Source organism: Typha angustifolia, chromosome 9, assembly GCF_048772165.1.
Source record: "Typha angustifolia cultivar Huaian chromosome 9, ASM4877216v1, whole genome shotgun sequence".
Lineage (NCBI taxonomy): Eukaryota > Viridiplantae > Streptophyta > Magnoliopsida > Poales > Typhaceae > Typha > Typha angustifolia.
In genome coordinates, this window is record NC_133247.1 from 3,344,652 (window position 1) to 3,359,636 (window position 14,985).

Sequence of the window (14,985 nt, forward strand, 5' to 3'; positions counted from 1 at the left end):
TCTTTTGACTCTTTCAAAATTAGTGGTTAGTTTAGATAGAATATTCCTAACAAATTATTGTTAAAGTTAATACAAAAATATAAATAACTAAAACACTTTTTTATCTTTATTTTAGAGTGTAAAATATTTATTAACGATTTTTATCTCACATAAAAGAACATATTTTTGTTATATTATAACATTAGGTAAAATATTGGATAACTTTAAACCATTTTAAATAATTTATGCAACTGTAAAAATAGTCTTTGAATCTAAGTTTAGTTTAAATTATGAATAGTTAAATTTATCTGAGACAATAACAGTTATGAAACAGTATAATAATTACGACAGCAACTATATTATATTGAAGAACACAGTGGCAATTAGATGATTATGATTAATGATATTTTAAAAGCATTTACTGGCAATTATATATGTAAAAGTCCCTTGTCTTTTTTTTTAAGCAGTATATATAGTAGTACTCCAAAGAGAAATTTTGTCATTATATAAATATCCACATAAAAGAAGAAGAAGACACTTTTCATTACATAGATTCTTTCAGACATACACTGAAACTAAGACCAAAACCAACAGACAAGAAAAATCTACAACTTCTCTACACACTGCGATACGTACAACAACTACATATATACATATATTGCTCAAGGTGAGGAGGTTGCGGTACTCAGCTTGTTAACAAACACCAAGGCGTTGCTCGTCAACTTCACAACGTTGTCGATCTCCCTCTTAACCAACCTCTTCACCTCCCCCTCCAACCCCATCCCCTTGAACCCCTCCAAGCACATGTTCTCGTCCGTCAACGCCGCGCTCACCCACGTCTTCGCGTCCCCAGCCTGCGCCGCCCTCGCGCCCCGCTTCCCGCCTCTCGCCATCGCTTCCAACGATTTCTGCAGCTGCGTCGCCGCGTCGCCCACCGTGATCGCGCAGTCGCCCACCGCCGCCTTCTCTCGCGGCGTCATGGCGCCGCTCCTCGAAAGCCTCGACAGGAGGGAGATGACGGACTTGGTGGCGTCGAGGGTGACGGAGACGGAGGTCTTGGTGAGTTGCAGAGGGTCATTTCGGATGGTGCTCGCGTGGGTGGACAGAGAGGTGATGCAGAGTTGGGGGTAGTTTGCGGTTTGGCAGCTGAGGGTTATGAAGCTGGAGGTGGGTGATGATCTCGCTGCGTTAATGCATGGGGTGGAAGTAAGGACGAGGAGGAGGAGAGTGGTAGTTATAGCCAATCGGAGAGTGATACTTTCCATTTTGTTCTCTTTGATGATTTGTGATGGTGAATGGTGTAGTAGGTACATATATATAGATACAAATTCTTATAGAAGTGAGTTTCCAGGTAAGTGCATGCTTTGAACTAATCTGGAAGTGAGGGTTAAGTGGCTGGATGTGAATGGTCTCAGTCTCCAAGGCGGAATCTTATCCAGTGAAAGGGTTAGCTTAGCTGGCTAAATGCGAGGATTATGAATAAGCGAGCCATGCCAATCTGGCCAAGTTTCGTTTTAAAATAGTGTGTAAAACTGAGAGCCGCCAATAGAGAGCATGGCATTATGGGGTTCTAGAAAGTTCGTTAGATAATATATCTCATTATCTCAGTGTCTGGATTTTTTGGTAGAATTACAAATATAGTACGGGATTTTATTGCCTAAAAATGAGGAAGAGTGTTAGATTAATTAACAATAACTTAATAAAGACTAACTAATTAAGGCTGCACGTAGAACAGGTGAGCAATTCAAAGTGTAGTCAATTCCAATCGCAATAATATTAATGGTTAATTAATTGAGTTGAGTCACGGATTTATCCCGTTCATGACGGATCTTGTAGGGCAAAGTCGTTGTCACGAACTAGTTGACTTTGGTACCGTACGAATCGACCAAGACTAAAATTTGTCAACGCCATGTTTGACACGGTTAAGCGAGGTGATTATATATTGAAAGCCTGCGGATTATAATACCGTGGATGGTTGATCGTATAGTAAATAATACTTGTCCTAGATTCCATGGTGTACGTGTAATTGAGATACATTAAATAGCACTAGTGTGCGCGTTACACAAGAAGATGAGGATTAAACCATACCTAATAATTTAGGAGACATTTGGTTTTGAAACGACTTCTAAACTAGTATAGCGATCATTATTTCTTAAACTTGTATAAGAAACTTTAATAATTACATTTATGTGACATAAAAAATAATCAATTTAAAATACTTTTTTATAGTGGAGGGATGAGCATAGGGACATGATATATTTTAAAGAGTAAATAGTAATTATATTTTATTAGTAAGTATAAAATATTAGATAAAATAGGAGAGAAGAAAGAAGTAGGTATTAGTAACCTAATACTGAGAAAAATTATTCTTTGAATGTTAAACTAGTTTAAATATCACTACTAAAATAAACGTATTCTTATTTCATAACAAGACAAAGTGAATCAAAATTAGATCAATAGTGGCATTTTTTATTCCGGCATTTTAAAATAGGGATTTAAAGACGTCTGTTTGATTGTCGGCAAATGGTATGATTGAATGGCATTTTGAGAAATGTCGTTGATTTCAAACAAAATGCCGTTTGATATAAAGATAAAAATATATCGGACTAAGTGCAAGGAAGCCAATATAACTGTCAAATAATTCAATAAAAAATTATTAATTTATCTTTCATAATTAAACGGTTAAAAATAAATAATACTAAATAAAATTAATTAGACGTACGGATTATATGAACGGAAAGTATTGATCATTTTTCTATATTATAAGAATAAATTAATCATATTTTATTTCCCTTTCTTAGCTTTATTAGCGGTAGTTAGTACTTTTATTATTAATAAAATAGTTATAATGATAAGTAATAAGAAAATATCTAAATTATAATTTTTTATGAGTTAATCTAGTGATATGTGTAAAATGTCTTATATACCCTTTAATTTATAAATAGATAAAAAAATTTATAATTAATTGGTTAGTATCTAGTCATCAGCATATCGGATCGTGATTCGATGTGGGTCGATTAATCAATTATTAACACGCATCCGACAATACTCCCGAATTTAATAACCTCGCTGGTCGGCAAACATCGAATCCGCGCTCATAGCAACCCGTGAGTGCCGACTGGAAATCCCGCATCGATCATGTGGATGCCACTTGGCTTCCACTTGCTAAGATATAAGATATCCCAATACATAACACGATGTGGCCTAAAACGTTAGACGTGGACGGTTGGATAAGTTTGTCCCAAAGAACAGAGGGAGACCAATGGACATGGATCGATCATTGCATCTTAAGTCCAACTGATAAGGACTCAAACACATGGTTATATGGCCCCACCAAGAAAGAACGTGATGTTGATAACCTTACCCTTGCGTTGCATGCATGCATTAATTATGGAATGTTACAGAAAAAGTACAGCAGAATTAAATCACTCAAAGGGATGAGGGACATTGAATCAAAATTCGCCACGAACAACGTTTCTCTCTGCTTTGATTGAACTAAGCTAAGTTAAGTATCTGATTTTATTTTACGCTTCTAAAATATCTGAAGGTTTACTTTGCAGCTGTAGGGATTTTGATTGATAACTATATCGATGCCACCAAAAGTGTAAGTTAGCATTTCAATTTGCATGTCCGTTGCCTTGTACGTTCCTCTCACCCAACGTGCTGTGGGACATAGTATTAGCCGTCTGAGAGTGACGTAGCTCCAAGTTGCACTCAGTGGTTTCTAACTGCAATCAATAATGCAGCGGAATAGTTACATTATTCGTGGGAGCCATGAACCCAAACCGACCTCATTCTTCTAATCTGTCCTATATATACACACACACACACACACACACATATAGGCACTCAACCCTCTCAATCACTCCACTTCACAACATTTACTCATACCAAAGAGATGGCTTCTTCCTTTAGTCTCATACTCCTCACTCTTATTTCCTTCATGACTTCTAATCTGATAGCAATCCAAGGAGCTCGAGTGATTCCTCATGAACAAAAAAGCATAAATTTCATTAAATCTTCTTGCAGTGCCACCGAGTATCCGGCCCTTTGCTTCAACTCGCTTTCGGCGCACGCGAGCACGATCCAGACCAGCCCGATGCAATTGGCCCGCACCGCGCTGTACGTGAGCTTAGCCGGCGCACGGTCGGCGTCGACTGCCATGGCACGCATGTCTGCAATTAGAGGTAAAAGTAGCCGAGAGGCTGCAGCTATGAGAGACTGCGTTGAGAACATGGGGGACTCCGTGGACGAGCTCAAATCATCAATAGATGCAATGCAGCATATGAGAGGCAAGAAATTGAGGTATCAAATCAATAGCATTAACACTTGGGTGAGTGCTGCACTCACAGATGAGAGCACTTGCATGAATGGGTTTGATAACACCATGAAAGGTAATACTAAGGTTGCTGTGAGGAGCATGATTGTGAAAGTGGCACAGTTGACTTGCAATGCGTTGGCTCTCGTCAATAGGCTCTCTTCGATCGAGTCATCTTCTCCATGATCTAAGAAGATCTATCGATAGCGTTTGGTTGCATATTTATAGTACGTTTGCAAGAGGATTACGTCCTTAATTTGTAGTATGGTTCCAAAGTAAGAGCAACTGTAATTAGCTATATGAAGGTAAAGTAAATGGCGTGCACTATCAGTGTTGTAAGACGTGAGTTTGAACCATTATATGCAACTAGCAAGTATGCATCCCATTTCTGGCACCTAAAAAAAGATAGCAGCTTATTTTTGACATAAAGATGTCAGTCTCAATATATAGGTATACAACCATATATGGTTAATACAACTCGTCGCAAAGCACTAAGATGAATAAAAGCCCCCTTTTGACAATCTTTATTTTCTCACAACTCAATCCATAAATCTTTGATCACAGATCATAGAAAAGTGATAGTAGCATGTCTCCTCACTGATGAAATAAGTTTTGAGTACAAGAGGAAATGCACAATCTGGAAGGATATTGCAAAATTACCCAGAGTGATTGTTAATTTTAATACCAAAATCAACGTTACATATAATGAAATAAATTCAAGCTCAAACATTACAAATAAACTAAAAAGGGTAAATTTTCTTTTTAATTGAGTTCAGTGAATAATATAAATGTCAAAAGTCAGAAAACTCAGAAAACCTGAACATAAATGTTTTTCCATCCAGAGTTGCCAGATCAAGCAAAATCCCGCACTGCTGTGTCATTACCGTTTAAGTAACGCACCCCAAGCTCACTGTTATTGGGAAAACTTGATGAACAGCAATTTAATTAAGAAGAGTTTAACCAAGGAAAGACATTTGGTGATGAGGGCAATCGTGCCGTCAGAACTTCAGCCCCTGTTTCTGTCACCTGCATATTTTGACTCAGTCAAATACCAGCAACAACCAATTTCTTGCAGTTGTTATGTCAACATTCACATCATAGATATGCCGAACTTTGTTATATGTACATTAATTATATTCACCATTCTTTTCAGAACACAGCACATTTAACCAAAACTACATATTGCAGTATTTGAAGTTTTTAAACAAAGAATTCTCAAATGTTGGTAAGTTAAAAAATTTTCACTCACCAAAAGTGTGTGTTCAAACTGAGCACTTCGTTTACCATCTGCTGTCACTGCAGTCCATCCATCAGGCCATAACCGATCACGCCAAACTCCTATAGAAAATAACATTTTTTATTTGTCTGGTAAAGGGCATTTTATAATTTGAGTACTTGATAGTCGAATTTAAAATAACCTGTATTTATCATTGGCTCGATTGTAAATGTTTGCCCAGCTTTCATAATGCCAACTGCTTTATTCCCTACCATATGTTAAGGCAACAAACTATACAACGGACAAAATTAGTTAGATAAATCCATAAAAGTTTCCGCATTCACAGCTCATTTATTGAGCTGCAACAACTTTTTGGTTCAACTTTGATGTAACATGTCAGAATGAGACATATTGAAAGCACAACTCAGATCTAAACTGTAAATAGATAGGATACTTCCATAATGAGGGATATTTGGCGCACAGTGGAAGAGCTCTCCAATACCATGGCCACAGTATGATTTCACCTAGATGGGTTGAGTATGAAGAGCAATAAGAAATATGTGAAAGTAGAAAAAAGATCCATGGTCGAAATTATGAGATGCTGATCAGTAATAACAGAATATTATGAGATGATAATTGTAGTCTATATACTCACCACAGATAATCCTGACATCGATGCATGTCTATTAATGACTTCCCCAACCTCCCGAAACCTCACTCCAGGTTTAACTGAGATAAGAAAAAAAAAATACCCCCAGTTCTAGATATATACATAAAGTATCTTTGGCAAAATAACCCAAACTGGTGATGAAAAGAAGAACAAGAAAATTCTAAAAAGGAAAAATTCAAAGCAGAAAGGTTCATACAGACAATTCTTTTGAAAAGTGTAGAAAGAAACAATATTAAATTCAGTGAGAGCAAGAGTCTCAATGACAGCCATACATGGTAGTGTAATCAAATTTATGGAAGCATTACAATTAATGTAATATGACACCAATGATAATTCATAATTACTATATGGAAATTTTCTCACATGATTACAAATGAAATGACAATAGCATTTAAGTTCATAAATACTTTTATATTAAAAAAAATCCTAAATTCTTCTAGTAATTATAACAACATATCAGGAGTACATTTTGTGGATTGCATGAATAAACTTGTTCATGCTCAGCAGCACTGACTAGCTGAGGAGACAAAGCTGTTCAGAGCTCCATTTAAAGGAAAGCTTAAGAGCTTCAAATACCACAGCTGTTCAGAGTTCCATTTCAAGGAAAGCTTAAAGCTTTAAATAGCACCACACCCTTCAAAAGGAAAAGTACTATGGAAGAAGCCCATGAATTATTACTCTCTGATAAAAACCTCCTCATGGGAAGTCGAAGAAGGCAAAGACTATTTTGAAATGTTATCAAAATAATCAAGAGATAAAAGAAAGAGATAAATACAAGTTTACTTAAACAAGCACATAAACTTAATCCAAATAGAGCATGGATTCAGAGCATGAATTGCTATACAGTATACTCAAGGATTAGCAGATCAGTTCATATGTATACAAATTTGTACAAACGCGAAAGCACATAATAGGGACAAACCAATAAAGGACATCGAAAAAGGGCAACGGTTAACTTTCATGTCAAAGGAACGAGAAAGAAACAATGTTTAATGACGGAAAAGTTAAAAAAAATGTGCGCATTAATAATTGTATAGACAAATGTACCTATTGAAATAGCTTTTTCCAAGCACTCATAGGTACAACGGACAAGCTGTTTAGAGGCTTCATCCACTTCACCAACAAAATACGTTTCATTAAGATCACCTGTAGATCATCCAACGATATGTAGTTAAGGGTGCAAAGTGAATAGAAAAATAAATAGGCACTATTGGGTGATGTGACTTACCATGGACACCTTTATAATATACTGTCACATCAACATTTACAATGTCACCGTCCTCAAGTCTCCTGTAGAGAAATATATACATGAAGATGCATCAATTATGATCTATACTCTGTAGATAATAATGTGAAAAAAGAACACCAAGCAAATTCTTCGTGGAGACGCCACATGGGACCTGAAGAATAAATCTTTTAATGTTTAAAATGTAATATTTAAAAATTTAAACACTACACAGCCTAGTCTATATCCTACCGGTGAAAGGGAAGCTGGCAACCAAAGCCCGGTAAATTGAAGTCATAAATATAATGGCTTAAAGTAACAAAATTCCTAATCAAGTAAATTCAGACCCACACAAAAGCCATAACTATCTTGGTCGTGGTCATGGAAAGTTGTTTAGAAAAATGAACTTTTTGTGAATATGCTGGTGGACTACCAGCATAATCTCAGCTTTCAGAACAAATTCCTAAATATAAAGTTAAAAAATTATCCAATCATCTGGTTTGATAATATCAATATTAGCCAGACTAGTCAACATTTATGTTTTCTATGCAACAACATAATGCAATTTGTACGAGTAGTTTTGTTGGCTGGTTTTATCAGCGATACAAGTGGGTTCAAATGCTCAAAGATCTTATCTATGGAAACAAATTTGATTGCGTCGAAGTGTATATAACTTAGTATGAAAAAAGAATCTGCGAAATCAGAAACAATATCATAGACCTGTCAAGATTTTTCAACTAGTAGTATATGTTTAAAAGATAAAAGATAAATAAATAAACAATTTAATTTTGAATCCTGAGAGAAGTCAATCTGCACCTGGCATCCGGGATTCCATGGCAAATGACTTCATTAACTGACCTGGAGATAAATAGACCAGAAATGTCAATGCACTTAAACCTTGTTTGCTAGTTATGTCAATATAACAACATAGAAAACAACCTACGTGCAGCATGACTTCGGGAAGAAATGATAATTCAACGGAGATGGATATCCTCCTGACAAGCATTATAAGGGATTCAAAAGCAAGTCTGCAATAAATCAACAAGAGAGGCAGAAAAAAGAAAAAAAAAAGTTTCCTAGGAGAAAGAGTGGACTTTTGAGACTAGAAAAGGTATCTCAAACTAATAATGTTAGAGTAGATCAACTAAATACATGTAAAAGGTTACAAGAATGATCACAATATACTCCTAACTTACTAAAATATCTCAACATTTTCCTTGGAATTGGTTAATGATTCTCTGAATATTTTCAGTAGATAATGGTTTCAGTATAAATTGAGAATGATCTGAATACAATGAATTTTACAAATAATTCAAAGAAAATCATGATTAATAAGGAGATTGTCAGTGATTACAAAACAATATATAAGTGTTGTTGATGATGGTAATTTGTCTGATATTAGCAACACATCCTCTATTACACTATCATGCTCATGTTCACACGAATAAACAGTGTAAACTATATAAATATGTCGCATTCTTTTCTTAATTAATAAAACTGTCCTTTTAAGTTTATGGAAGTCATTTCAAACACAGCAAATTTTCATTTTACATGAAAAGGAAGGAACAAGTCACAACTGACCAGCAGCTATTGTTGCCTCATGAACCACTTCATCAATTTCGTCTGTGGTAATTCCTGGTCGGATGACACGAGCAGCTGCATCTAAAACCTCCCTTGCAATCTTGTGATAATCAAGTAGTAAGATAAAGTAGAATACCACAATATCATTTGAGAAGAATATTTCTTTTTATTTGTACATCATACTAAATCTCGTGACTGTATTAAGCAAAACCAGCTGCTTTTGCAGGAGTAGGTGTCATATCTTTATTCACATAAATAGACAAAAGTTAGTTACAAAGAATGACATAAAGAGGCTGCATACACTGTACCCTCGTTTTGCTTGTAATAGCCATCATCAGGAAAACTAATATTTACCAGAAACAAGCATTGCCAGTGCAGTAAAATAATAGGACCAGTAAATAAATCTTTTTTAAGTATAGTGGTACAGCCATCATACATAGGACAGAGGCAAGTGAACATTATTTCCTGAGAGCAAAGGCGCAAGATGAACAAAATATTTTCTGGTACAAACTCAAAAGAAAGGAAGAGAATTTCATTAGTTAGTCCAAAAGCAGGATGAGTAAAGAGATAAGTCATATTGCTAATTTGCTACTAGTTGGAAATATTTTGTGCTATCAGTAGAAAAATGAATTTGCAACTAATTATAGATTCTCAACTCTTGCACACATCAGATCTTGAAAATCCAGTCGTGTTCTCTACAAAACAACAATAAACCTACGTATCAGTTGCCCGCTACATTATATGCAGGCATCCAACTAGCTAGTAGTGACTTCCATCTTTTCTCCAATCAATATTGTAATAAAGAGTGAGACAGAAAATGAGCATCTCAACTAACAAGGAGAGACCTAAGCTTTGAATTTGCTTGCCTTCAGGTAACTAAAAGGGGATCACTCAAACAGATCAATTAATAATAAGATTGGTTGTGACAAATTATAGTTAGAAGAAATGATATCCTGCTATTAGATCAGCAATGTGGTACTTTGGTTGGCATTATTGATGATGTACAAAAATTTGGAACCACTGGAAGTTGTTAACTTAAGTAACCTTGAAATGCTTTCTGGCTTTCTGTTCTATATTCCATAACTTTATCAAAAAAACAGAAAAAAAGGAAAAACTGAAGAACAGATGTGATATCAGATGAGACATCAATTAAAACAAAGTTATTGTTACTCTAGCTTTCTGAAGCAGTCAATTAGATCGACAGCAAACTAGGTAAAAAGTTGAACAAAAAATTATCAAACTATAACATGTAGCACTTACTCGACATGTTTCTCTCATTCTCTCAATTTGCTCAGGTGTCTTGATCTTTAGAAATAACCATGCAAAGTAATTACAAAACCATCAGATCATATTTGAATAAATTACACGAAACTAATAAAGCTACAATGCAAAATGTACCTCCACTCTTGTCTGCAGTTCACTATTGGGCTCAATTTTGGGGATTCCCTGCAAATGTACAAGGAAATAGTCAGGCTCGACTAGTGCATGCAGTTAATTTATAATATGCAGGAAAAGAATTCTGTAAGTCCATCCATGTGAAAAATATGTTCTAAAGAGATGTCTCATTCTTTTGAAAATTTTACTTCACAAGTACATATAGCTAAAATAGAAGTTATTGGTCACATGACACATCAAACTTTTATATAAAGCCAACAAAAATTTCTTGAATTATTAAGATTATTGACAATTATCTAAAAAAGGAAGTCTAGATTGTAAAATAGAACATACAGATAGTGTTACCAAAAGCCATTTCTACATCAAAGGCATGTGATTAGTTTGTAGGAACTTTGAGACTAGAAAAATATAAGATCATGATATGACATTCAGATCCTTCATGTGTAAAAACCACCAAGCTCTTAAAAACATGAGAATACCATCAGATACAGCAGGTAACATAGGTAATATAAACTAGCAGCTCAGGTGCAAACAGCCATACAATCACATATTTGTTGCTTCTTTATTGCATAGCCTCATACGGATAGATAATATATGGCATGCAATGGGAGGAAAACATTTAGCTTCATACCAAAGGTCCAAACATATAATAACATACAAGTGGGAAGGAAGTATGAAACAGCCAAACCTTATCGCTATGAAACCCCCCAAGTAAGTAATATAAAAAATTAAAAACAAGAAATAGAAAGACTTACATCGGTAGCCCAATCAGGTCTTTCAATTCCCCCAGGTACCACACGCATCTTTGATATTGGATATGGTTTTAATGGTCTACAAGAACAAAAACCAGAGGACAAAACTTTTCTTGAACAAGGAAAAAAAAACTCAGTCTGCATCACAAAGACAGTCTCAAGTGGTAGTGATACCCTGTCCAATCAAAATGAGGAATTTCAGAAGTACGCATCTGGCCTTTCTTTAAACAATATTTCCAACCCTCATGATCAGATGCAACACCTGACATAACTGTAGCTATTTTTGACTTAGTATGTACAGACTTGTGAGAGCTCCAAGATGCCTTAAAACAATCCTGCGTACTGGAAGCAAAAATTACACATGTATGTGTCACCAAATTATTGAACGTAAATGTTTCTACCTTTTATAGCTCAGCAAAAATATATAAAATGGAACAAAAAGAGGAGAAATGAATGTCAAAATATTGTACTTGAAATACCCATTGATCCAGCCAGAAGCAAAACAAAAGATAACATTTTAGGCAAAAATAACCTGTAGAAAAGTATTGTCTATAAAATCAAGGTCCTCTTAAGTCTTAAATGATAAACACCCACTTCGACAAAATGTAGTATGCCAATTTATGAAACCCTTATATTGGTCACTGATTTAGCACTTGATAAGAACAAAAGGTATGGAGAATTTAAAAGGTGATTTGTTGACATAACCTGCCAAGATCTTCAAAGCTCTTTCTTCAATACTGAACTAGCTTCAGTAAATACAAGAGATAGGCAATATCTTCCGGTCATAAATATATAAAAAGTTGTCATCAAAATCCAAATAAATTCTTTTAAGCTTCCTTTGTCAAGACTCCATCAAATTTGAGGACTTATTAAGGGAAAGACGAAGTATGAGCATTCTATTTAAGACATTGCAACATTTGTTGGGGAGGCATCCATTGATTGCACAAACAAATTCGAGTTCAAAGGTAGGGTAAGAAAGGGTTTAGGTAATGGAGAAATTGACTCTTCCAAGAACCAAGACCAATCAATATCCAGATTCCATGGATTCGAAATTTCTAACCTCTGGGGATATATTTACTTCAATAAATGAGGCATCATCCTTAATTTCTCATAATCAAAGAAACCAAAAAAAAAAGACAGGTCTAGAACAATGAGACTACCAGCAGGTCAAATGTTCCAGGCATGTCAGCATAAACAACAAATCAATCTCTTTGTAAATTACTTATTAAGCAGGTTCCTGTAACTCTCATTTGACATGTATCTTTCAAATTGCAGTTCTGAATAGTATTTTCAGCTTTGCCAACATAACTAAACAAAGTACCATTAGCTTAGATTGATGGATAACTGACAAGAATAAATGAGAAATACATTATGCTATAATCAGGGTTTAGGGTTTACAGGAGCATTAAAAGAAAAAGGAGAGGGAACTCTGTCATCCATCAAGAAAATTGCATCCATATAATACCATGTTCAAATCACAAAGTTCAAATATTAAGAAGAATGAAATAGTCCATCTTAGCAAAGAAACTGTATTTGTTGCAAGATCATGTTAGAAACTTATTGCTAAGACATAAGAGCACTTTTAAAAGATAATTTTCAACCCTTTTCATTCTGCCTTTTCTCTTTTAAATGCCTAAACTTTTATATCCTTTCTTAAAAGAAATACTGAAATATGTTCCCTTTATTAAATCTAAAAACACAAAAATGCACAGAATCTGAAGAAAGAACACACAGCATACCAGAAAGCAGCACCTTCTCGTGAAAGCTTTAGTTCCACACACTTGGGACATCTACAAACAAAGCAGTTTATAAAAAAAATCAGAAGGGATACATTTCTTTCCCAATAGACACATCCAGCGTGGTGGAATCACAAAATAAGATACATAATATCTAGCATGACCCTAAATATAATTAAAATTCTGTTATCTAATGAAATTTCAAGTTAACCGACTGGAAACCAAATAAGACTCGTGATTCTAATGACCTCCAAATTATTATAGCACCTTCATAATATGTTTATTCCTATGGATTCAAATTCAAGAATCAGTTCCTTAGCAAGTGGTCCTAGTAACTTAAAAAATTTCCTTAGTTTCTATTTTTCACATAGATTTTGCTAAATACACCAATACTCATTGAATACTTAATATTTTCAAAGGGAATGTGAAAAACTCTTTTCTTGACAATCAAGGAGTTCATAACACATGATGCACAAGAGATGACATCCAATATTTTGAAATAATACAAAAAGAGGGGGAAATATCAGCTCTAAATTTTATAGCACTATATATCCTATGATATTTATATACCAAATATTTAAAAAAAAAAAAAGAAATCATCTTTGGGCATGATGAACTTCTGCCTTTCTCCATTATACACTAGACGATAACATAAAGAAGGGAATCCAGATAAAAGACAACAAATTTGAACTTCAGATAAGGGACGTACTGGAGGTGGGCAGGTTTGCCACAGCGGGCACAAGCCAAAGATGGTTCCACATTAGCCTTATCCATCTGAGCAAGCTCAAAGATATTACAGTAACTTCTGGAAAACACAAGAAATTGCATTAAGGCGCTAAGATATGTAAGATATGACAAGAACTTCACTGAAACTATTGCAAGATTAAGAACTTCTAACAAACACAATAAAGGCCTCAACATACTAAGTTATGGTAACAACTTCTAGCGAACACAACAAAGGCATCAAAGAGCTAACTATGAATATGATTACACTATACTTGAAATAGGAATCCCAATGCATCAAAAAACACGAAAAGAACCAAATTTGACCTAAAAAGCGAAACTTTGATCTGTGAATTAGCCAACTACAACAATCGAAGATACGTTTCTAGCGCACAAGAAAGCAGTGACAAAGATCAAAGAGGCTATAGCCGTCATAAGATTGCTTACCTCTCTATAAGGCGAAAGCCTTGCGATGATGAGACGAGGAGAGAGGAGATCAAGGATCGCGAGGGCTAGGGTTGGAGAAAGAGAGGGAGAAGAGTTGGCCAAAGCTTGGCTTTTATCATAGTATTAAATAAACTTTTCTTTCCTTTTCTGGTAAATAAATACTATTCTACTTGTATTAGCCGCCATCTTTTATTGCATAATTAAAGCAGACCAGTGAATCAAGGACTCCTGGTACAAGAGGCCAAATTTTAATTTATAGTATTAATCCATACTAATAATTTTGGAATATCTGAATATTTAGGTGTATTCATAATAGACGATCTGTTTCCTTTTTATTTCTTTTAATCTCCTCCTCGATCATTTTGAAAGATATACGCAATTTATGTAGCAATGAGTTTTCTTTAATATTATGGATAATAGATAGGGGCAAAATGGGTCAGATTAACTCCGATCCGACTCGCTATCTGACCCAATTAGGATCGGTTTCGGATAAAAAATTTCTATCCGATTCAAATACGAATTCGAATATGGATAGAGTTTTTGAAAAAAATTCAGATATTGGTCGGATATATTTTTCGGATTCGAATACGAATATCGGAAATCCATTTACCCGCATATTTTTTTGAATGATTTACAATTTTTAATTTACTTATTTAAATAGTAAATATTAATATTATTACTAGTAATACATTATATATTATTTATAGAGATTAATTTATCTAATTTTACATATTTGACATAAAAAAATTATTTGTTATAAAAGTCTTAATATTTTTATGTTAGTTATATCTAAATAAAATATTATAATTTTTTTAAATTTAATTAATTTTCGTTTAAGATCTGATCCTCTATCCAAAAATTATTCGTATAGTTAGGATATGGTTTTAAATTGTGCTATCCGTCCAATATCCGAATCCGTATCTGGACTAAAAGTATGGATCCG

The 14,985-nt window shown here is 34.6% G+C and overlaps 3 protein-coding genes across 3 annotated transcripts; 1 reads left to right on the plus strand and 2 right to left on the minus strand.

The window, feature by feature from the left end:
* Positions 1-492: 492 nt before the first annotated feature.
* LOC140767446 (21 kDa protein-like) lies at positions 493-1,274 on the minus strand. Its single transcript, XM_073107361.1, has one exon. The coding sequence runs from the start codon at positions 1,242-1,244 to the stop codon at positions 642-644; it is 603 nt and encodes a 200-aa protein (XP_072963462.1). The 5' UTR covers positions 1,245-1,274; the 3' UTR covers positions 493-641.
* A 2,603-nt stretch (positions 1,275-3,877) lies between these two features.
* Positions 3,878-4,483, plus strand: LOC140766822 (21 kDa protein-like). Its single transcript, XM_073106479.1, has one exon. It carries the CDS (start codon positions 3,878-3,880, stop codon positions 4,481-4,483), a length of 606 nt encoding a protein of 201 aa, XP_072962580.1.
* A 14-nt stretch (positions 4,484-4,497) lies between these two features.
* On the minus strand, positions 4,498-14,189 carry LOC140766740 (methionine aminopeptidase 1A). The gene is made up of 17 exons (XM_073106330.1): positions 14,043-14,189; positions 13,582-13,677; positions 12,876-12,926; positions 11,311-11,478; positions 11,140-11,215; positions 10,388-10,435; positions 10,250-10,294; positions 8,990-9,089; positions 8,352-8,403; positions 8,225-8,266; positions 7,412-7,473; positions 7,231-7,329; positions 6,169-6,242; positions 5,968-6,037; positions 5,716-5,781; positions 5,547-5,635; positions 4,498-5,323 (listed from the first exon to the last, which is right to left on the minus strand). Exons 2-17 carry the CDS (start codon positions 13,644-13,646, stop codon positions 5,243-5,245), a joined length of 1,188 nt encoding a protein of 395 aa, XP_072962431.1. The 5' UTR covers positions 13,647-13,677; positions 14,043-14,189; the 3' UTR covers positions 4,498-5,242.
* Between the last annotated feature and the right edge of the window lie 796 nt (positions 14,190-14,985).